This window comes from Macrotis lagotis, chromosome X, assembly GCF_037893015.1.
Source record: "Macrotis lagotis isolate mMagLag1 chromosome X, bilby.v1.9.chrom.fasta, whole genome shotgun sequence".
Taxonomy (NCBI): domain Eukaryota; kingdom Metazoa; phylum Chordata; class Mammalia; order Peramelemorphia; family Peramelidae; genus Macrotis; species Macrotis lagotis.
In genome coordinates, this window is record NC_133666.1 from 674,001,546 (window position 1) to 674,024,379 (window position 22,834).

General features: G+C 38.5%; 1 protein-coding gene across 4 annotated transcripts in view; it reads left to right on the forward strand.

Moving 5' to 3' along the window:
- LOC141501629 (2'-5'-oligoadenylate synthase 2-like) overlaps positions 1-22,834 on the forward strand; it is an 87,500-nt gene that overhangs the window by 62,214 nt on the left and 2,452 nt on the right. The window contains exons 11-14 of one of the 4 annotated variants that reach the window (XR_012472280.1): positions 1,949-2,122; positions 12,164-12,446; positions 19,940-20,124; positions 21,392-21,630. Coding sequence is in view for 2 of the 4 variants with exons in the window: in XM_074205793.1 (XP_074061894.1) it covers positions 1,949-2,122; positions 12,164-12,446; positions 19,940-20,124; positions 21,392-21,529 (780 nt within the window). In the remaining 2 variants the exon portion in view is untranslated. Of the gene's footprint in view, positions 1-1,948; positions 2,123-12,163; positions 12,447-19,939; positions 20,125-21,391; positions 21,876-22,834 lie in introns of those variants that run through there. The other 3 variants (XM_074205793.1, XR_012472281.1, XM_074205794.1) reach the window with 3 other exon arrangements.

The following is a 22,834-nucleotide window of genomic DNA, read 5'->3' on the forward strand; positions in this document are numbered from 1 at the left end:
ATAGTGCCCTAGTAATACCAGTAACGGAAAGCAATAAGATAGCCTTAATAGGTCTATAACACTCCTTATGAAGACTTATATACTGTATCATCTTGAGGACCTTCAGGATCCCAGCTGCCCTTCCAAGGATCCTTCATCTTATCAATAACAATAACAAATTACATGGGCAGAGTGCCAAAAAGTATGTAAAGCATTTTGCATATGCTTTCTCATTTGAGCCTTCCAAGAATAAAAGAAAGGAAATCTGGATATCATTAGTCCTATCCTACGATTGTAGAAATTAGAACTCAGAGAGTTTGTGATTTTTCCCAGGATCACAGAGCCAGCAAGTGTCAGTGGTGGGATTTGAATGCTCTTGAAGCCTCTCTACCATTAACCTTCCTAAAATATGGCACCAAGGGGTACAAGATAAAATCTTCCAAATGTGTTCTGACCTACATGCCCAGATTCAGCTTCCTATGGTTGCAAGGGAAACCTAGCTGTAAACTTGTCCCAGGCAACATTATTAGAGCCAGTCCTGCCCAAACCAAGTGTTTTAAGGGAAATCAAGGAAGGCTTCCTGTAGAAGGTGGGATTTTAACTGGGATTCAAAGGAGAGCAAAGTGTCAGAAGTCAAGAAAGATAAGAAGGGTCCCAATGGCGACAAACCAAATAGAGGATTTTATATTTGCTCCTGGAAGTGATGAGGACATGCTGGTTTATTGAATGGCAGCTGGGCCAAGGTTGGACTAGAGGCAGGGAGGCCAATGAGGAACCCATTAGAATTTCCAGATTGTAGAAAGGTTGAGCAATTATCACATGAGGGAGGCAGTGGTGAGGCCTTGGGGGCCCAGAGATCCCACTGTGGCTAAGCAAGATGATGCCTACCACTTTGTGCCAGACTTTTGATTGCAATGCTGATGGAGGAAGCTATTCTGTAGCTCTATGAAGCAGGAGAAGAATTCTCCCCCTGCCTGGGATTCCTTATGAGATCAATATAGACATGTGGGTCAGGTTTCTTTAAGCCTCTGGGTCAACTGACTTGTTGGGGAAAACCAACTCAATTCAATTGAGTTTTTTCAGCAACTTGCTCAGTCCTGGGCTTATGTGAAAAAAAGTGGTAGACCTCAGTTCTTACCCTAGAAACATTCTATTGCTTAAAAGAACATTTTCTTTATAACAGACCTGAGAAGTAATTAGTATAATGATCAATGTTTCCATTTTTCAGATGAGGAAATTGGGTAGGTGGGTTGACTTGACCAGGGGTCACTCAGTGTCTTAGACAGGATTCAAACCGTAGCTCACAGATGCTCAGACCTTTTCTGTTTCTGCGAAATGCCTCTCACCCAGATATAAGGACAAAGTGAAGCAGGGCAGGGAGAAATGGAGTTGGTCTGGGGAAGAGGAATGAATATCAGGGCAGACTTCACCCAAACACGAGGACTCAAGCTGAGTTAACATATTGCATTGAAGAAAAGGGAGAGATCAAGAGAGAGGCCCAAAATTGAGGTCCTTTTGATATCTTATCCACCCTCTAGAGTTTCCCAAACAACTGCTTTAGGAGGAGAAATTGGATTTCAATTGGAGCAACCATTGGGTAACTATCTATAAGAATTCTCCCCTCAAGATACAGTTCTATCTTATGTTCTTTTGAGTCCCAGAAAATCAATTGATTCAGAATCACCACTAGACATATCAGTAGGTCCTTGAGTTTTTGGAGATGGGAGGGAGCTTAGAGATAATTTAGTTCAACCCCTTGGTTTTATGAGGGAAAGGGGAGGAATGAGGCCATCAAGTGGGAAAAAAACTTCTTCAAGGTCAAAAGAATACAATTCTACCTGTTTGACTTTGGGTGGATCCATTAACTTTCCTGGGATTCAATTTCCCCATATGTCAAAATGAAGGGGATGACTTCTTCCATCCTTTCTGAGTTTTACAATTCTCTGATTTCCAGTATCTTTCTCTTTAGCCAGTTCTGCTTCAACAAACTCCATCCTGGGACCTGGACAACTTCATCAGAAAAATCCTTCAGTCCAACAAAGAATTCCAGGATGAGGTGAGCAGGGCTGTAAACATCATCTGCTCATTCCTGAAAGAAAACTGCTTCTGGAATTCATCCATTAAGATTCTCAGAATAGTCCAGGTAAGCCACTAAAACTCCTAGATGGAACAAGGTCCCCAAAGGAAGGATTGGGCACTCCCTATAACCAGAGAGGGTTGGGGTCAGAATTAGGGAGAGAGTTGGCCCCAGTCACTTCATCTGGGAGTTATAAAAGGAAGGGAAAGAAGAGGAGCATTTAAAAAGCACCTGCTGTTTTCTTGGCCCTGAACTAAGTAAGAAAACTTTGCATTTATTCTCTAATTCAATTCTTACACCAATTTGGAGAGGGGGGTGCTAATATTGATCCTATTTTACAGATGAAAAAAACTGAAGACAGAGATGAAGTGACTTATAAGAAGGGAGGAGGGATGGGTCAAAGATATTTGTTGATCTGCCTTCTAATATCCTGGAAGACCTCGTAGAAACCTCAGAGAGACCTTGCCCCCTCCCATGCCATGCACCAAATCATCCTCTGGTCCCAAGAAACTAAGTCATATTGTTTTTCTAGAGTGAACATCAGGACACAGTACTGAGTTAAGTTACTGAGCTTCTACCTAGACACTAAGCCACCTTCAAGGTCTCAAAAGCCATATAGAGCTCAGTTTTGATCCAGAAATGGGCCAATTCTCAAGACAATACCTGGGATCAGAAGCAAATAGAACATTAGGGCATAGTGAAAAAGAGCCTGGAGTGAAAATGGCCTGGGTTCAAATCCAACCTCTGACATTTTCTACTTAGGTATCCCTTTATTCCCTGGCCCTCAGTTTCTTTCTCAATAAAACAGTAGATGGACTAGAATTATTTCCTAGATTCCTTCCAGCTCTAGATCTGTGAGTCCATGTATATTCACAGCTTTGCCTGGACCTCTCTATGTCACATAAACAGGGTGAGCTAGAACCAGCTCACCCACTCTGAGAGTTGATGGTTAAATTTTCAGTGTGAACATTGACACTTTGGAAGTAGATAAACTCTACAAATCAGAGCTTGGTTTATTGGGGTTTTTTAAATTTTTGAGTGTCTAGACATAATAAAGTAATGGATAAAACACTAATAATAATGCAGATTGAATTTAAGAGAGTATTGTGGGAAAATTTTTAAGGAAGGACAGGGCAAGCTGATTGTTAAATATTTTCTAGAAAACCCCTGTCACATCCCTGTCTGTTTGGCATCATATATAGGAAAACCTGTCTTAAGGGATCACAACTTAATGAGAAACATTCAAGTTGTTTCTATAATTATAATTATTATTATAATTATATACACATATTATCTTTCTCATAACCCTCTTGGCAAGGTCTTGCCTAGTTGAAGCTTTAAACCAGGGTCAATCAAAGAAAGTTCAACTACACAGTCAGGAAGAGCATCACAGCATATGAAGCCCAAAAAGGATCTGGGATCTTGCTGTTATAAAACCCTTTAAACATATCACTTTATCTCATCAGATCATTGCATCTACCTTGGCAGGAAGTTATGGTAGGACTCATTATCTTCATTTTGCAGAAGTTCATATAGCTAGTAAATTGTATGCTCCAGACTAGAGGTCAGGTCTACCCTGTATCTAGTACCTTTTCCTCTAATGTGGGAATGACAATAGAGTCAACCGATTTCTTTGATCTTAATTCAGAAACTATACCTGTATGAGGAATAGGGAAATCTAGCTTTGACATAGACAGGACTAAGGCAGGGTGAACTGGACTATGTCCCAGGGCAGAAAATTTAAAAGATTGCTGATAGTCCTTGTGCCATTATGAAAGAAGATAGAGGCAGATCCTTGTTTGGGAAAGAACCCTGTGAAAAATGAGAGGGATGAGGTGTGGGAAAGGTTCCTGCTGAGTGAGCAGTTTGACTCTGTCTCACATGGCATCTCAGAGGAGTATCTTGGATAAATGAAGAAACAGGACAGTCCCTGAATGCCAACATGGTAACTTCCCAATCTAGAAAGAAAGAAAGAAAGAAAGAAAGAAAGAAAGAAAGAAAGAAAGAAAGAAAGAAAGGAAGGAAGGAAGGAAGGAAGGAAGAAAGAAAGGAAGAAAGGAAGAAAGAAAGAAAGGAAGGAAGGAAGGAAGGAAGGAAGGAAGGAAGGAAGAAGAAAGAAAGAAAGAAAGAAAGAAAGAAAGAAAGAAAGAAAGAACGAACGAACGAAAGAAAACTATAGCCTAAGAATCAGGGACTGGTTGGAAAGTGACCCATCCTCCCTACTCTCAACTAGTCCATAGTGAAGAGAGGTGGGGCCCTTCAGGGTGTTAGGGGAAAAATATTCTTTGCATTCATGTTATAGATTCTGATTGCCAAAACAAATCTACCACAAATGAAGAAATTTAAGAGGTAAAAATCTAAGATTTGCTATTTTTAAACATGAATCCTCAAGGTATAAAAATAACACTGAACCCCACATAAGAATTTGAATGTGGTTTTTTAAAGACAAAATTACAAAAGAGAAACAAAGAAATAATTTGCTTTTATAATTTTATTCATGTTTTTCCCAACTACATGCAAAGATAGCTTTCAAAATTCGTTTTCTGTAAGATTTTAAGTTTCACAATTTTCTCCCTCCATCCCTTTCCTCCTACCTCCCTTTAATCTGATATAGGTAATACATTTTTAACCATGCTAAACATTTTCATATTACTCATATTGTGAAAGACGAAAAAGAACAAAATGGGAAAAAATCATAAAACACAAAATAAATTTTAAAAATTGAAAATGGTATGCTTTGGTCTGCATTCAGACTCCATAGTTCTTTCTCTGGATGTGGATGGATTTTTTCATCACAAATCCTTTAGAATTATCTTTGATCATTGTGATTATTGTACTGCTGAGATGAGCAAGTCCATCAAAGCTGATGATCACACAATGCTGTTGTTAATGTTCTGTCTAATGTTTTTAATAGGATGGGTGTTATATTTTGTCAAAAGCATTTTCAGCATCTATTGAGAAAATCATATGATTTCAGTTAGTTATGCTATGGATATGATCAGTTATGCTGATTGTTTTCCTAATATTGAATCAATGCTGAATTCCTAGTATAACTCCTACCTGATCATAGCGTATCATCCTAGTGATAACTTGCTTTAATCTCTTTGCTAATATTTTATTTAAAATTTTTGCATCAATATTCATTAGGGAAATCAGTCTAAAATTTCCTCTTTTTTTGAAGATGACATGCTTTTTTAAAAAATTTGTTTTCCAATTACATGCAAAGATAGCTCCAACATTCATCCTTTTGCAAACTTTTGAGTTCCATAGTTTTCTACCATCTACCCTGCCTTTCCTATGGTAGTAAACAATATGACATAGATTATATATGTACAGACATTTAGCATTTTAACAAATTGTTAAAGAAAAATTAGAACTAAGGAGGAAAACCTTTATGTACAATGTTTTCCTGATTCTGCTCACTTCACTCATTATCAGTACATGCAAGTCTCCACACTTTTCTGAAGTCAGGTCCCTCATGATTTCTTATAGAACAGCAGTGCTTCTTAACATTAATATATACCATTGCTTGTTCAGTCATTCCTCAATTGATGGACATTTCGTGGACTACTTCACAAAAACATCTATTAGTTAGCTTTAGTTTTAGAATATTTTTCCTCCTTCTTTCTCCCTTCTTATTAGATCTATTTTTGCTTTTGCCTTTGTCTGAGATCAGGATTGCTTCCTCTGCTTTTTTTCTTTTACTTCAATTGAAGTGTAATATATTCTGCTCCAGCCTTTACCTTTATCCTGTGTATCTGTCTGCTTCAAATGTATTTCATGTAAACAACATATTGTAGTATTCTGACTTTTAATACACTCTGCTATCCTCTTCTGTTTTATGGGAGAGTTCGTTCACATTCATAGTTAAAATTACTAATTCTTCATTTCCCTCCATTCTGTCTTTCCCCCTTTGTTCTTTACTTCCTCCTTTACCCTTATACCTTCTCACCAGTGTTTGCTTCTAACTGATACATCGCTCATTCTGCCCTGCCTTCAACCAACCCTCTTCTTGTTTCTTCTCCCTTTCCCTTGTTACTTTTCATTTTTTTAAACTTTAACATTACCTTTGATTTTACTTATCCTTCCCTTTTATCAGCCCCATCCTTTTCTTTTTTTTTTCCCCTTCCACCTACTCCTCCATTGGGCAGGATAAATTTCTAAACTCATTTGGGAATGTAAGTTATTCCTTCTTTGAACCATATCTGCTGAGAGTAAGATTTATGGGGCAGCTAAGTAGTGCAGTGGATAGAGCACTGGCCTTGAGGTCAGTCAGGAGGACCCAAGTTCAAAGCTGACCTCAAACACTTGATACCCACCAGCTGTGTAACCTCCCAATTCTATTGCTTTGCAAAAAAAAGAGAAAAGGATAAGATTTACTCAGTGCTCAGATCCTACCTTCTTTCCCTTTTTATAGTAGGCCCTTTGTGTTTTGATCATTTGATGTTATTTATCCTCTAATGTCTTTTCTCAGTATAATTCTTTTTCATCTCAAAATTGCTTTACATCTATATTGTACCTCTACCCTCTGTCAAAGTATACTTCTTTCAACTGTCCTGTTAGAGTAAACTCTCAAGGGCCACAAACATCTTTATATCATAATCAATTTAAACCTACACCCTCTTTTAAAGAACAACCTCTCCAAGTGTCCCAAAATAAATATAACCCTCAAGAGTATAGAGTTTAATCATATCACAGTCAATCCAAACCCTCACCACCTTTTCAGATACTCTCCCTTCCACTGATTCAATAAGAATACAAACCCTCAAGAGATAAAAGTTTAATTATATCACAGTCAATTTATATCACAAACTCTGTCTAAATATATTTCTTTCAATTGTCCTAAGAGAAATACAGTTATCAAGAGTTAACTAACATTCCCCAACTCCACTTCCATTTACTTTTTTACACATCTCTTGGGTCTTGTATTTGAAGAACAAATTTTCTGTTCAATTCTGGTCTTTATATCAGGAAATTTTGAAAGTCCTCTATTTCATTGAAAAGCCATCTTTTTCCACTGAAATAATATGCTGAATTCTGCAGGGTAGTTAATTGTAAACCAAGCTCTTTTGTCCTCCAGAATATCATATTCCAGGCTCTCTGATCCATAATATTGAAGCTGATAGACCTAGTGTAAACCTGAATGTGGCTCCTCTTTTGGCTGCTCCTTTGGTTGAGAAATATGAAATTCGGCTACAACATTCCTTGGAGTTTTGTATTCTTTAAAAGAATATTTTATCTTCTTGTTCCAGGATATTAGGGAAGGTTTCCATAATTCCATGATAATTGCACGATATTGTTCAAGCTCTTTTCTGATCACGACTTTCAAGTAGACCAAGTTATCTCCTGGATTTTTTTTCCAGCCTTTTGGTTTTGTTTGATGGAATCTTGGTGTCTCTCAGTCATTCATTTCAATCTGTCCAATTCTAATTTTTAAGGTTTGATTTTCTTCGGTTAGCTGTTTTGTTTCCTTTTCCAGCTGGTCAATTTTATTTTTAAAATTATTGGGTTCTTTCAGTTGATTTTTCATAATTCTCTTGCATGACTTTCATTTCTTTAATACATTTTCTTCTTTCTCTTTCTTTGGTTTTTAAAAATCCTTTTTTGAGCTCTTCCAAGAAGTCCTTTTGGAACTGAGACCAGTTCATCAACTTCTTGGAAGTTGTAGGCATTTTGTCATTGTTTTCTTCTACTGAAATGGTACTTTTAATCACCCCTATCAGATTAGTAGTTGTCAATGTTCACCAATTTTTTTTTGTTATTTGGCCTTTCATCAGTTGAGCTTTGCTCCTGTGGTATAGGGTATATAGTCCCAAACATTTTTTTTTGCTGGGGATGGGGTTCTTTTCCCTGCATTCCCTTCTTGTTTATTCTCTGTGCTGGGTTACCCAATGCTGCACCAACTTCCCAGGGTTCAAAACTTGTTTTCCAAGCTCAGATTGGCACCCTCACTGCTGGCTGAACTGTGAGCAGACTTTAGCTGCCCTGTGGCTAACAACCTATCACTGGCTCCCCAATTTTCCCACCTCCACTAGGCTAAACTCCCCTTTTAACCACACAAAAGAAGACCATTATTCAATGAATAGAGCACAGGCCTTGGCATCAGGAGGACCAGAGTTCAAATCCAGCCTCTGACACTTACTAGCTGGGTGATCACTTGCCTTGCATCCAAGGCCATCTCCAGTCATCCTGATTCATATCTGAGCCCTGGATCCAGATGACCCTGGAGGAGAAAGTGAGGCTGGTAATTTAGCACAGAACCCCCTCACTCAAATCCAACTCATGTACTTATGGTATCACCTCCTTGATATCTTGGTCTCCTTCAAAAATGAAGGACAAAAAAAAAACCATACACACACACACACACACACACACACACACACACACACACAATAGACCTTTTCCTGAGATTCCTCCAAGAAATCTCACTGAAAAGTTGTTTCATTATTTTTTTGGTGATTTATAATTTTCTTTCTGTTTTGGTTCTTCCTAATTTAGGTGTGAGTACTATATTGGTATCATAAAAGGAATTTGGCAGAACTCCTTCTTTGCCCGTTTTTTCAAATAATTTATATAGAATTGCAAGGTGCTGCATGTCTCTTACATTTCATTTCCTAATTTTCCTAATTTATTGATTTTTAAAATTCTTTTTGAGGTCTTTTTAGACTGGAGAATAATTCATATTCCCCTCTGGAGCTTCACCTGCAGCACTTTTTCCACCATCCTCTTCTGAGATAGTGTTGTGATCTCCATTATCACTATAGTAGACTATCCCAGATTTTTCTATGACTTTTCTTCCTCGTTTTCAGCTCTGTTCCTACATCATAGGGGCACTGTCCCAAGTTCCTTGAGCCGGGAGAGGGATCTGCTCACAGACTTTCCATGCTGGGAACCCTAGCGGCTTACCGACTGCTCTGAGATTGTCCAGTATAATTGTGCTGATTGTGCAAGGAGCTTTGAGGTCTCAATTGGCTGCCTGCAACTATTTTGGAGCCTTCCCAGCTGACCTGCTGTGCCACTGGCCACTGGACTGGGACTCAGGGCCGTCAATTGTGGCTTGCTTCCTCTACACCCCACCTGCACTGGTCCCTCTTCCCTGTGCCAGTCCTCATTCCCTCTTGACCCACCTGAGACAGCTCTTTCTGAAATCCTTCCTGCATATGTTAAGCTGGGGAAAGCTCTATTTGGTTCCTTTGTATCTTCTGTCACTCCAGAATCCATTTAGTCTTGATTAATGTTGTTTCTGTGAAAAACCTGGGATTGCTGCAGGCAACTCACTAGCTTCTTTCTGCTATTTGACTCTGCTTCAATAATTTATTTATTGCAATCTTACATTCTTTTAGGCTTAAAAGTTTAAATAATGTTAGAAATAAAGCCCTTGAGATCCTCTCATTGGGAACTTAGATTCAATAATGAAACTGAGCCCAGAGTGAGTGAAGAACCTTTACTTTTCTTGTTAAAAAAAAAAAAAAGGACATCCCTCCAAATCGAGAGTGTGTGTCCAATACAGAAACAAAAGCAACCTTTATACCTTTATACCTCCCTTCCAGGCCCTATCAGATAATTCCTTCTCTGACTTGCAATCTTTGTTATCCACCCATTTCATACTACTCCTTGATATGTTACCCCTCCCTTGCCATATGACCCATGATCAATAAATAAGGCTCTAATTTTATGTGGAGAGTGTAAGTTACTATGGCTGAGGTTCATTAAGCATGTGTTCCCGATTTTTAAATTAACCTTTATCCTATATAAGACTAACTAGAGTCTGTTCTAGCCCTTGAGGAGAAAAACAGGATCTAAAGAGGATGTGCCTTTATTCTGATTGGTCGACCCCCCCCCCATTCTCCTGCTTGAATAACTTTTGCTATAACTCTTGCTGATGTGGCAAGAATTACCTCGTGCGGAAGCATAATAATATCAGTTTCGTCCTACAAATCATAAAGGAACATTTAAAATAGACAGATTCATAATCCTATGCTTCTATCAATGTCATAAATAATGAACAAACTTCAGTAGAATTATAACCATACATCCCCTAAGCCCTAAGGAAACAAATCTAGTTAAACAGACTTCTTAGATAAATTAAGTCAGGTTCCAATTATGCATTTAGATGACTCAGTGCATAGAGCACCAGACCTGAAATCAAGATGTGACCTCAAATCTGGCCTCAGATACTTATAAGCTGTTTGATTCTAGAAAAGTCACTTCACCCTGTTCACATCAATGCTAGAGAAGGAAATGACAAACTACTCCTTTATCTTTGCCAAGAAAACTCCAAATGGAGTCCCAAATTTAGAGGGTTGACAATGGGTTGATTGAGAGGGGAGATTGGCATCCCTATAGAATTATTGTCAGGATAATCCTTCCACCAATGATTCAATCACTTTGAGAAATTCAAATTCTCCTTCTGATTCTTATTGGAAGAATGCCTAAGATTCTCCCTTAAATTTATCATTCAATTAATTGGGTTTTTAGCCACATGAGACAGACTTTCAGTTAATCAAAAGTCATAGTAGGCATAGCTCTAAACGTGGAATAATAAGATTTAAAAAAGAGAAATATAAAAATCCTCACAATTCTTATAATAAGGAGGGGTAAGACCTAGGAAGGAAGCCAACACCTCAGTTCCTACTGAGGGATGAGTGTCCTGGGAACACTTTTGCCTCCCTATCAGGAACCTTTTCTTTCTTTTGAAGTTTTGCCCTCCTTGGCTTTTCAAATTTTCAAATTTTCTTGCCAGTGGGAAGGTGAGTGAGCATGGGACCAGGGCTCATCTTCAGTGCCCTCCTCAATAGCTTGTGTTGTGTTGCGTCATGAGACCAGAGGCAGTTCTCAAGAAGTGAGTGACCCCAAGGAAAGTCAAATTTCACCAGCCTAGATGAAAGAAGAGTGCACTGGGAGTTAAGACCCCCTAGGTCCTAAATCCTGCTGCAACAGTAATTCTGGCCCTTTTTTTCAAAAACACAAACAGCAGCAGCAACAACTAGCATCTATTTAGAACTTCAATTTTGCAAAGTACTTTGTACATATCATATTGTTTGATTCTCACAACAATTCTAGGAGGTAGGTACTATTTACAGTTGGGGAAACTGAGGTAGACAGAAGTGAAGTGAGGATCATAGCCCTGATCTCCCTGCCATAGTTCTGGCTCCGTGTCAAAGTCTGATTTCCCCATAGAATACAGACTCTAAATTCAAGGCAAAGAAGTCTACTGACCCCTTCCTTCCCCTGGCCACACAGCTAGTAATCATTTCAGAGAGAATTTAAACTCAGCTCTGACTGCAGGCCAAGTATTCTATCTACTTCCATAACCAGGGCCTTCTATAAAATAAGAAGGTAAACAAACTGATTGCCAACATTCTTCCCAATTTTGCCAGTTTTTGAGACCATCAGAACTGAGTTCTCACTTAAGTGTTTTACTTAACTTGTTCCCAATGTCAGTAAAAGTGGAATGACTTAGATAAATCATTTCCTCTTAGACTCTAGGACTTCTTTAAAATATTTTTAAAAGTACTCCGACCAACTGTTGGGATTAATTTACACCACTAATGTTTTCTTCATCATGTCCAAATAATCAATAAAACAATTAATTGAGCCCTAATTCATAATATTTGTCAATTTCTGAATCATAATCCCTGAAAATTTCAATCCTATGACCAACCTTTCTGTTTAATTATACATCATTAGCATTTCCTCCATCAGTTTCTTATGTCCAAACAATCAATAAAATAATTAACCATGCCTTATTCTAAATGCTTGTCAATTTCTGAATTATATTTATATATGTATATATAATTTGAGTGTATAAATATACATAAATATATATAACACAAATATATATAATGCTACTTGAAAATTTAGTGATCATCTTTCCCAGACTGTCTAGCATACAACTATTTCCTTCACAGTTTCCCTGTGCTTGTCCCAAGATCTCTGTCCCTGGGGGTCATTCTCCCAGGGTCTCTGTCCCCACTATGGGGCTTTGACCACCCCTATCCCCAAAGAGAATGTATCTTTTACCTAAGTGGCCCCTGCATCAAGTGGTCCTTGGTCTTAATTCTACCCTGATATTTTTCCTTTTCTCCATCTCTCCCCCCCATTCAGGGAGGCTCCTTTGCCACTGGCACTGCTCTGATGAACAAGTCAGATGCCAGCCTTGTTGTATTCCTCAACTGCTTCCATGAGTTCAGGGACCAAGGGAGCCACAAAGAGAAAATCAGCAGAGAAATCCAAGGGCATCTGGAAGCCTGCCAGAGGGAGAATCAGTTTGATGTGAAATTTGAGATCTCTAAATGGGAGAATTCCCACAGCCTCAGTTTCACCCTGATGTCCAAGACCCTGGAACATAGAGTGGACTTCACTGTGCTTCTAGCCTTCGATGCTTTGGGTGAGTTTTAAGGTTCTTTTTATTTTATTTTATTTTTTTTTGCAAAGCAATGGGGTTAAGTGGCTTGCCCAAGGCCACACAGCTAGGTAATTATTAAGTGTCTGAGGCCGGATTTGAACTCAGCGAGTCCTGACTCCAGGGCGGGTGCTCTATCCACTGCGCCACCTAGCTGCCCCTTTGGGTGAGTTTTAAAGGGAGATGTGGATGCTTCCCTCAGTTCTCATTCTCCCCATAAGCTGAGGTTTCTTATGTACTGCTCCCCCTCCCAGCCCCTGTTGTTCCTATATATGTCGATAAAAACACCTCTTTTGTTCAGCTCTGATCCCTATTTCAGATCTCTGAGAACCTGAGAATAAAGTGGTGAGTCTGCTTGCACTGGGCTATTGCTTGTTTGTTTTCCAATATATCTCCAGGTGCTGGCTAAACCCTGGTAGGACTAGATAACCACTTCAAATTGTGCAATGACACCTTGCACTCAGAGATCTTTTTTCTCACCCTCCCCCCCCCACTTTCAGCAGATTCTCTCTTGGACTTTCTCCCTGTTTTCCCCTCTCCTTTCCCTTCACCCACTCTATCTCAATGAAACAGGAGACTTGGAGTCAGAAAAACTGAAATACCTGAACATGTGGGATGTTTGTCTTTCATTCTTTTTTTTCTTTTTTTTTAGATTTTGCAAGGCAATGGGGTTAAGTGGCTTGCCCAAGGCCACATAGCTAGGTAATTATTAAGTGTCTGAGGCCAGATTTGAATTCAGGTCCTCCTGACTCCAAGGCCAGTGCTCTATCCACTGCACCACCTAGCCACCCCTCCGTTCTTTTCTTTTTAATTTTTGCAAGGCAATGGGGTTAATTGGCTTGCCCAAGGCCACACAGCTAGGTAATTATTAAGTGTCTGAGGCCAGATTTGAACTCATTCTTGAAGAAGACCATCTCATCAGAGAGGTGATGTCATGACAAGCACAGGACTTGGATTTGAGTGAGGAGCTGCTGTGCTAAGACACCAGTCTCACTCCAAAGCCATCTGGGTCCAGTGGCTAGACATGGTCAAGATAACTGGAGATGGCTCTGGATATGAGGAAATCAAGGTTAAGTGACTTGCCCAAGGTCACACAACTAGTTAGTGTCAAGTGTCTAAGGCTGGATTTGAATTCCAAGGCCTCCTGACTCTAAGTCTATCCACTATGCCACCTACCTGCTCACCTGAGTTCAAATCCTTCCTGAACCTCTCTGTGAGCCTGGACAAGTTACTTAACTTCTCAAACTTTCAGTTGTCTGATCCATAAAACGGAGATTGTAAAAGCATCAATGTTGCCCTGAGGACCACATAAGATTATATATTTCATATGTGTGTATACATGTATGGAGACAGACAGACCAACGCATCCTACCTTCTCTACTCATACTGATAGATTAAGTATCCAGAGGAAGCTGACTATTCCTTTCTCCAGTGTCTAGCCTGAGAGGCTAGGGTTCTAGAACAATTATTCACAATCTCCTACTGGTAGTGTTTCCACTGATGATCAGCCAATGGCCTCGATATCTTTAAAAAAGGGTATTTATTGAAAAAGTATAGAATGAACAGATTGTCACATTTTCCCCAAATTAGGGTATATTCTCCCAGAACACGAAAGGTCCCTAAGGAAAGTGGTCTCATACTTAAAGTATATAGGTAATGAGTCACATATGCCTTATAAGGAATATGTGACAAAGTGATACTAAACAAGATCTGGCAGTAGGAGTCCGTTTCTTCCTTAAAGGATGGCTCATTATAGCCCCTTTAGGTGGTCACAGTTCTCTTCTGGTTCCAGAGAATTAATGCATTTCTAGAGTCCATAGCTGTCACTCTCTCTGAAATTACTTCCCTCCTCAGATGGTTATCCTCCTGAATCCCTCTGAATCCTTTTGTATTCTCGTCATCTCACTAAAACTGCTCTCTCCAACATGACAGTGATCTCTTAGTTGCCAAATTCAATGGCCTTTTCTCAGTACATATTCTCTTTGATCTCTCTGCAGCTTTTGACACCATTGATCACTCTCTGTTCTTTGATACTCTCTTCTCTTACAGGTTTTCAGGATACCCCTCCCTCCTGGTTTTTTTTCTCCCTGCTTATTTTCAGTTTCCTTTGCTCACTCCATATCGTGTCCTCTTTCCATATGTGTTCCACAGGGTTCGATTCAAGACCCTCTTCTCTTTTTTCTTTATATTTTTTGCCTGTCGATGTCTTCATCTAAAATGGATCTAATTATCAACCTAGATGGATGGGTTTTTCTTTCTTCCTTTTTAAAAAATTTATTTATTTTTGAATTTTATAATTTTCCCCCTAATCTCACTTTCCTCTCACCAAATAAGACAGTCTGTTAGTCTTTACATTATTTCCATGCTATACATTGATCTAAATTAAATGTCTTGAGAAAGAAATCATATCCTTAAGGAAAAAAATAAAATAGAAGAGATAGCAAAATTACATAAGATAATTTTTTTTTAAATTAAAGGCAATAGTCTTTGGTCTTTGTTCAAACTCCACAATCCTTTCTCTGGATACAGATGGTATTCTCCATTGCAGATAGCCCAAAATTGTCCCTGATTGTTGCACTGATGGAATGAGCAAGTCCATTAAGATTGATCATCAACCCCATGTTGCTGTTATGGTGTAGAATGTTCTGGTTCTGTTCATGTTGCTCAGCATTCGTTCATGCAAATCTCTCCAGGCTTCTTTGAATTCCTATCTCTCTTGGTTTCTAACAGAGCAATAATGTTCCATAACATGCATATACCACAATTTGTTCAGCCATTCCCCAATTGATGGACATTCACTCAATTTCCAATTCTTTGCCACTACAAACAGAGCTGCCATAAATATTTTTGTACAAGTGATGTTTTTACCCTTTTTCATAATCTCTTCAGGGTCTAGATTCAGTAGTGGTATTGCTGGATCAAAGGGCATGCACATTTTTGTTGCCCTTTGGGCATAATTCCAAATTGCTCTCCAGAAAGGTTGGATGAGTTCACAGCTCCATCAACAATGTATTAGTGTCCCAGATTTCCCACATCCCTTCCAACATTGATCATTGTCCTTTCTTTAATTTGCTTTAATAATGCTTTAATTTGCATTTCTCTAATAAGTAATCATTTAGAGCAATTTTTTGATTTCCTCATCTGTAAATTGCCTCTGTATATCCTTTCACCATTTGTCAATTGGGGAATGGTTTGGTTTTTTTAGAAGTTTGACCCAGTTCTCTATTTATTTTAGAAAAAGGGGTGGCTAGGTGGCACAGTGGATAGCACACCAGCCCTGGAGTCAGGATGACCTGAGTTCAAATCCAGCCTCAGACACTTAATAATTACCTAGCCATGTGACCTTGGGCAAGTCACTTAACCCCATTGCCTTGCAAAAAGAAAAGAAAAGAAATGAATTTTGTTAGAAATACTAGTTGTAAAAATTGTTTCCCAGGTGGCTAGGTGGCACAGTGGATAGAGTACCATCCCTGCAGTCAGGAGTACCTGAATTCAAATCCAGCCTCAGACACTTAATAATTACCTAGCTGTGTGGCCTTGGGCAAGCCACTTAACACCATTTGCCTTACAAAAAAAATTGTTTCCCAATTTACTACATTTCTAATGTAATCAAAATTATCTAGTTTGTTTTTAATGATGTTCTCCATCTCTTCCTTGGTCATAAACTGCTTCCCTTTCCATAGATCTGACAGGTAAACTATTCCTTGATCTCCTACTTTGCTTATAACATTGTCTTTTATGTCTAAATCCTGTATCCATTTTGATCTTATCTTGGTATAGGGTATGAGATGTTGGTCTAATCTGAGTTTCTGCCATACTAACATCCAATTTTCCCAACAGTTCTTATTGAAGAGAGTTTTTATCCCAAAAGCTGAACTCTTTGGGTTTATCAAACAGCAGATTACTATAATCATTTCCCGATGTTTCACCTAGACTATTCCACTGGTCCACCACTCTATTTCTTAGCCAATACCAGACAGTTTTGATGATTGATGCTTTATAATATAATTTTAGATCAGGTAGGGCTAAGCCACCCTCCTTTGTACTTTTTATCATTAAATCCCTTGAAATTCTTGACTTTTTATTTCTCCATATGAATTTACTTATAATTTTTTTCTAACTCATTAAAGTAATTTTTTGGAATTTTTATTGGTAGGGCACTAAATAAGTAATTTAATTTAGGTAGAATTATCATTTTTATTATATTAGTTCAGCCTATTCATGAGCAGGTGATATTTGCCCAGTTTTTTAGATCTGACTTTATTTGTGAGAGAAGAGTTTCGTAGTTGTTTTCACAGTTTCTGAGTCTGCCTTGGCATGTAGACTCCCAGGTATTTTATATTGTCTGAAGTTACTTTGAATGGGATTCCTCTTTCTATCTCCTCCTGCTGTATCTTGCTAGTCATATATAGAAATGCTAAGGATGTATGAGGGTTTATTTTATATCTTGCGACTTTGCTTAAGTTGCTAATTGTTTCTAGTAGATTTTTAGATTGTTTAGGATTCTTCAGGTCTACCATTGTGTCATCTGCAAAAAGTGAGAGTTTTGTTTCTTCCTTCCCAATTCTAATTCCTTCCATTTCTTTTTCTTCTTTTATTGCTGAAGCTAACATTTCTAACACAATATTGAATAGTAGTGGTGATAATGGGCAGCCTTGTTTCACCCCAATCTTATTGGGAATGCTTCTAGTTTATCCCCATTGCATATAATGCTTGTTGATGGTTTCAGATAGATACTGCTTATCACTCTAAGGAACAAGATGGATGGTTTTTAACTCTGTTTATCTTTCTCTAATCTCTCTGCTTATCTCTAATCTTGCTGGGTTCATGGTTCCTTAGGAATGAGAAGACCATTGCTGTCAAAGGGGATTGGAGACCAGCAATGTTGGAGTTGGGGTGGACCTGGCATGGGAGCTAAACAAAAGGCCTTAACACAGAAAAACCTATGGGGAAATCTTTTTGGAATTTGCCATTCCCAAAACTATCTTGTGAAATGAATTTACCTTCCTTAGTTCGTAATTTAGATGGTCTGGGATTCTGCCCATAGACCATTTTAGGCAGGGTGAGAGTAGGATCTGAGATCAAGACCTGCACAGGGAGTGGGAGAAGGGTAACAGCAGTATCAACTAGGCAAAGAGTCAGGGGAGGGGGTAGCTGAGATGAGCTTACAGGAGAAAAGAAAAAGAAATACTTCTACAAGTTAAATTAGACATCTATCTTTTTTTAATTGATGGCAATCCAATTTAGACCAGTCAACAAAACCACAATTGGATCATAATGTTGAGTGAGCTTTTAGTTGAACCAGCACTTTTAATATTGGCTCATGATCAGTGTAGGGGTATCCCCAGAGGAGACCTTCTAGTTTCTCCATCCTCAGAGTAAGCTCAGAGAAATATGAACTCTATCAAAAATCACCATTGATTCAAGGTTATTAGAGCAAGGAATTTGGAGGGGGTGAAAAGAGACACTCCCTTTTCAAAGCTGTGATTCCAGGTATATGCCTTGGGGTACCATCACATCTTATCAAAGAGAGAGTCTGGTACCTCAATTGTCTAGTCTGATCTGCTTCATGGCTTCATCACTGATGATGTCTTTGAGTCTGGCCTTTAAAAAAAATCAAATTATACATGTGTTAAACCTCCAGAAACATCTGAATAAGGCATAACTGTCTCAAGAAAGAATAAGCAGAATTGATTAGCATGCAAGTTTATTAAAATTTCTCTAAGCTCACTGATTATGCAGGTGTGTGTGGGAACCTGGCTAAAAGTCCTGGACCCCTAAAATGGAGGTTTGCAGAGGGATTCTTTATACCTTTCCAGTATAAGAAGGGAAGATCTGAAAAGCTACTTTCTGACTTTGTCTATCAAGAGAGCAGACTTCAACTCATGATGGGACAGGATCTTACACACATCTCCTAGAAGGACACGCCAGGAAGAATGAATCCTCTAGGACCTTCCTGCCTTATCAGTTATGTAAGACCTTTGCAAACCATAGACATCTTCCCCCTCCAGGATATAACTCACACCCAGTGACCATTGATTTGTTATTAGAAGTCAATAATACGCATCCATGTTTGGAGATAGAGGGAGATGGAAGACAACAGCCTGTGCCTCCTCCACTCATACTAGCGGATGAAATCCCCCCGAGGGCAGCTGAACATTTACTTCCCAGGAATCTAGGGGAAACCCTGAGAAGCTAAGTTTCTAGTTGGTTCTGTTATTGTTATTTGTCCTTTATACAAGTAAATTGAATTTAAATGAGGCAAAATCATCAGCCTTACTACCTCCGCCAGAACTGGGGTCCAGTGGACAGGTATGGATCGAGATGACTGGAGATTATCTTGGATGCAATGGGAGATACTGACCTTTTAAAAGGTCTTTAACAGGTCTCAGTCTGACTCAGGCAAAGCCCACTCAGTAATCGAAGCAGGTAAAGAAGAAAGAAATGAAAAAAAAATGATCTCTTTTGCAAAATCCAAAAAAAAATCAGTTTGGCAGGGAAAGACCCTCAGGGTTTCTGGCCAGAACAGAAGCAATTGCTATTTACATTCACTCTGAGTGAGTCAGGGACCAAACTATGACCAAAGAGTTGAGTCTGAGATCTATTGCAGACCAATCAATGAGAGCCAGAGTGATTTGTGGCTGGTAAATGCCAAGATATCTTGACAGGTGTCAGTGATCAAAATATACATTCATTTAGGCAGAAGGTAAGATTTTGACTGGGACTTGAAAGAAACCAAGAAAGCTAAGAGGCAGAGATGAGGAGGAAGAGAATTCCAGATATGGGAGACAGTCAATTAGGAGATAAAATGTCTTATTCAAGGATTAACAAGTCATTGTCATTGGATTGCACAGTACATGTGGGGATAATGGGTTATTTTTGATAACGGTATCTATATATACAGTCCTCCATTTATGGTAGTGTGCCAGCAAAATGTAAGCCCTGACCATTTCGACCCTTCATTGGAAAGCCCTTTAATTGTGGACTATACATCTGTAGTGCACAAATTAATACAGTTAAGCCTGGAACAGTTTGAACTTAGATTGATTGTAGGGATTTGAATTTTTCAGCCACAACAACTCTCTTTGAGAGAACACCTATCAAACTTTATAGAGATTGCATTTTCCATTATTGGGGGAGAGAGCCATAATAATGAAATCACTGCTTCTAAAAATATATTTACAAGAACTTTACTGTTTTCAATTTATTCTTTTCAAATTACATATATATATATATATACATATATTTATATATACTCTCATAATTTAGAAGAAAATCACTATATTTAATCCTTGGTGTTTTACATTACTAAACATAGCACCCCTTCTTCTTCCTGAGCATTTCAAAGTTAAGATTCAATGTATGGTTTTGACCAACTCTGTCCATTTCCGATTCAAAGTCTCTAGTGCTAGAATATTATACAAAAGTATTTTGAAAATTATATAGGAAATTTTATTATTATCATTTTCCCATTATAGGTAAATGTCATTCATTTGCTACTACAACAGACCCTAAGATTTATATCGATCTCATCAAATCATCTGAATGCAACGATAGGAGCGTATTCTCTGCCTGTTTCACTGAATTAAGAAACAATTTCACTAGTTCCCGTCCCGCCAAGCTTAAGAATCTAATCTGCCTTATGAAACACTGGTACCAACAGGTGAATTTTTTCAAATAGCCCTTCTAGTTTTCTCATAATCATGGTATGAATGAGATTCATAATTTGCCGTTGATGATGCATTTCTAGATTGGGTTGACAATTTACAAAAGACTTTCCTCACAGCAACCTTGTGCAAACATTGTGACCTCCTTTTTATAGATAAAGATGCTGAGTTCATGGAGGTGTGATGACTTATCTACAGTGATTATCAAAAAAGTCAGTTCAAACTCAGATATCTTATGTCCACATCTATCAGTTTTTCCATTACAGCACAAAGGTACCTGTCTGTTCATAGGGCACCATGAGATGCTGAATCACTTCAACATGTGACCCTAGGGATAAGACAAAGCACTGTCTTGGGGGTACCTAAGTGCTTTTGCCTTATATTTTTACTCCCAAGCATCTTTTTGGGGGTGTTTGTAAGGTCATTGGATTAAATGACTTGCCCAAGGTCACACAACTAGGTAATTATTAAGTGTCTGAGGCCAGATTTGAACTCAAGTCCTCCTGACTCCAGAGCTGGTGCTCTATCCACTATGCCACCTTGCTGCCCCTCATTCCCAAGCACCTTTAAAGACAACCCCATAGGTATAAGTCACACCTAAAAGTTTGTGGTACCTCTCTCTTTCCACCTAATTGATTTCAAAGAATATTTATCAGGCACCTACTACATGGAATTTATTATACTATAAATAAGACAGTTTTTTACCTCAACATGATTAGGTTCTGTTGGCAGGAATGGGGGTGGAGGGATACAATGTGAGCACAAGTAAGCAACACAAAATATCTAGAAGTTATATCAAGGGGGTGAGAGTAATCATCTCTGGAAGGAATCCATAAAGGCCTCCAGAGGCACTGTGCTAGAACAAAGCTAGGGATTGGTTCTATGAAGTTAAGCTGAGAAGGAATAACATTTTAACATGAACAAGAACATGAACATGAAAGACCTGTAAAAAGGGAGGTGAGAGGTGGGCTGTGTGGGGATCGTGGATAACCACAGATGGGAACCATGAGGACCATAATAAGCCAACCTAACTAGAATGGAGAGTGCATGAATGATAGCAATTATTAATAAGAAAAAATACTTCTCAAGCCAAAATGATGTCAACCATTCTTCAATGTTAAATCCTGTGGTCTAAGACAGGGGTTGGTCTTCCTATACCCTCATCCTGCCAGCCATGATGTGGGCTGCTATTTGACAATGCTAGAATGAAATAAGAGTTGTTATTTCCTTTATGTTTTTTCTATTTTCTTTCTTGGTCCTCAGTGTGAAAGAAAATTGAAGAAGACCGATTCTCTTCCTCCAGAATATGCCCTGGAACTTCTGACAATCTATGCGTGGGAGCAAGGTAGTAACGTGGAGAATTTTAATACAGCTAAAGGGTTCCTGACAGTCCTGAAATGAATTATGCAGTACCGAGAGCTCTGTGTCTACTGGACAGTCAACTATGATTTTCAGAATGAAATCATCGGGGGTTTCCTACACACTCAGCTCAAGAAATCCAGGTACTCACAACAAACAAGCACATGCCTCTTCCCTGAACCCTAAGCCCAATATCAGTGATTCAGATCCACAAGCCCTTTGAGGTGATGATACCCTATGTAAAGCTAGAATTAAAAATTATATAAAAGTCAACACCATCTCACCCATGAAGAATCCAAGAGAGGCTGTTTTCTAAGACCCAGCATTTTCAAAAGCATTCAGATTAACCTTTCTTAGCCCACAGATATACTTTTCCCTCCAAAAGAAAACAGGGCAGGGCAAGAAAGGACTTAAGAGGACAAAGTAGAATAAAAGAGACAAAGGAAAAATGCCAGTGGTTTCTCATTCCCATATCCTGAACAACTATAATATAATATAATATAATATAATATAATATAATATAATATAATATAATATAATATACATAATATATTAATATAATATAGTATAGTATATTAATATAATTTTAACTACATTAACATTTATCAAAATTTTATTACTATTGATATCATTTTAATTAAAGTTTTGTTTTACTCATTTTATTTTTCTAGAAATATGTAATTCTCATCTTATCTTCACAGCCTTTCAACTCCTCTTTTTCTGTTTAAGGAATCCCTGTCCTTCCAGGGTTCCAGGTCATTATCTCAGCATTATCATGGACTCCAGTATTATCACATCTCCCTCATAGCACACATTTAATTCATTGCCAAGTCTCTTGCTGTTTCTATTTCCACAACATCTCTCACATTCAATTCCTCCTCTTTCCTCACACAGCCATCAGCTTACCCCATATTGCCTTTTACCTAGGTTATTGCAAGAATCTCTAAATTGGTGTCCCTGACTGTGAGTCTTTATCCACTCCAGTCCATCCTTCACACTGGATTGATTTTTCTTGAGTCCAGACTGAACACTAACCTTCAGTGGGCTTCCAGTTGCCTCTAGTATCAAATAGAAACTCCTCTATTTAGTTTTAAAGAAGTTCACAATATGAAGTCTTTCTAGGCTCAATGAAAATCTTGCTTCTCCCACATTCAGTCAAATGGGTCTTCTCTCTGCTCCTCAAACACAGCCCTTCAGTCTCCTACTTTTGCCTTTGCATTGTTCACTCCCTGGGTGTAATATGCATTCCCTCCTAATGTCCACCAGCTCTCTTCTTTGAATATATATAGTTGAGCATGACTTTCTAAATGGAAGTCTTTCATGATGCCTTCAGCTACTGGCACCCTC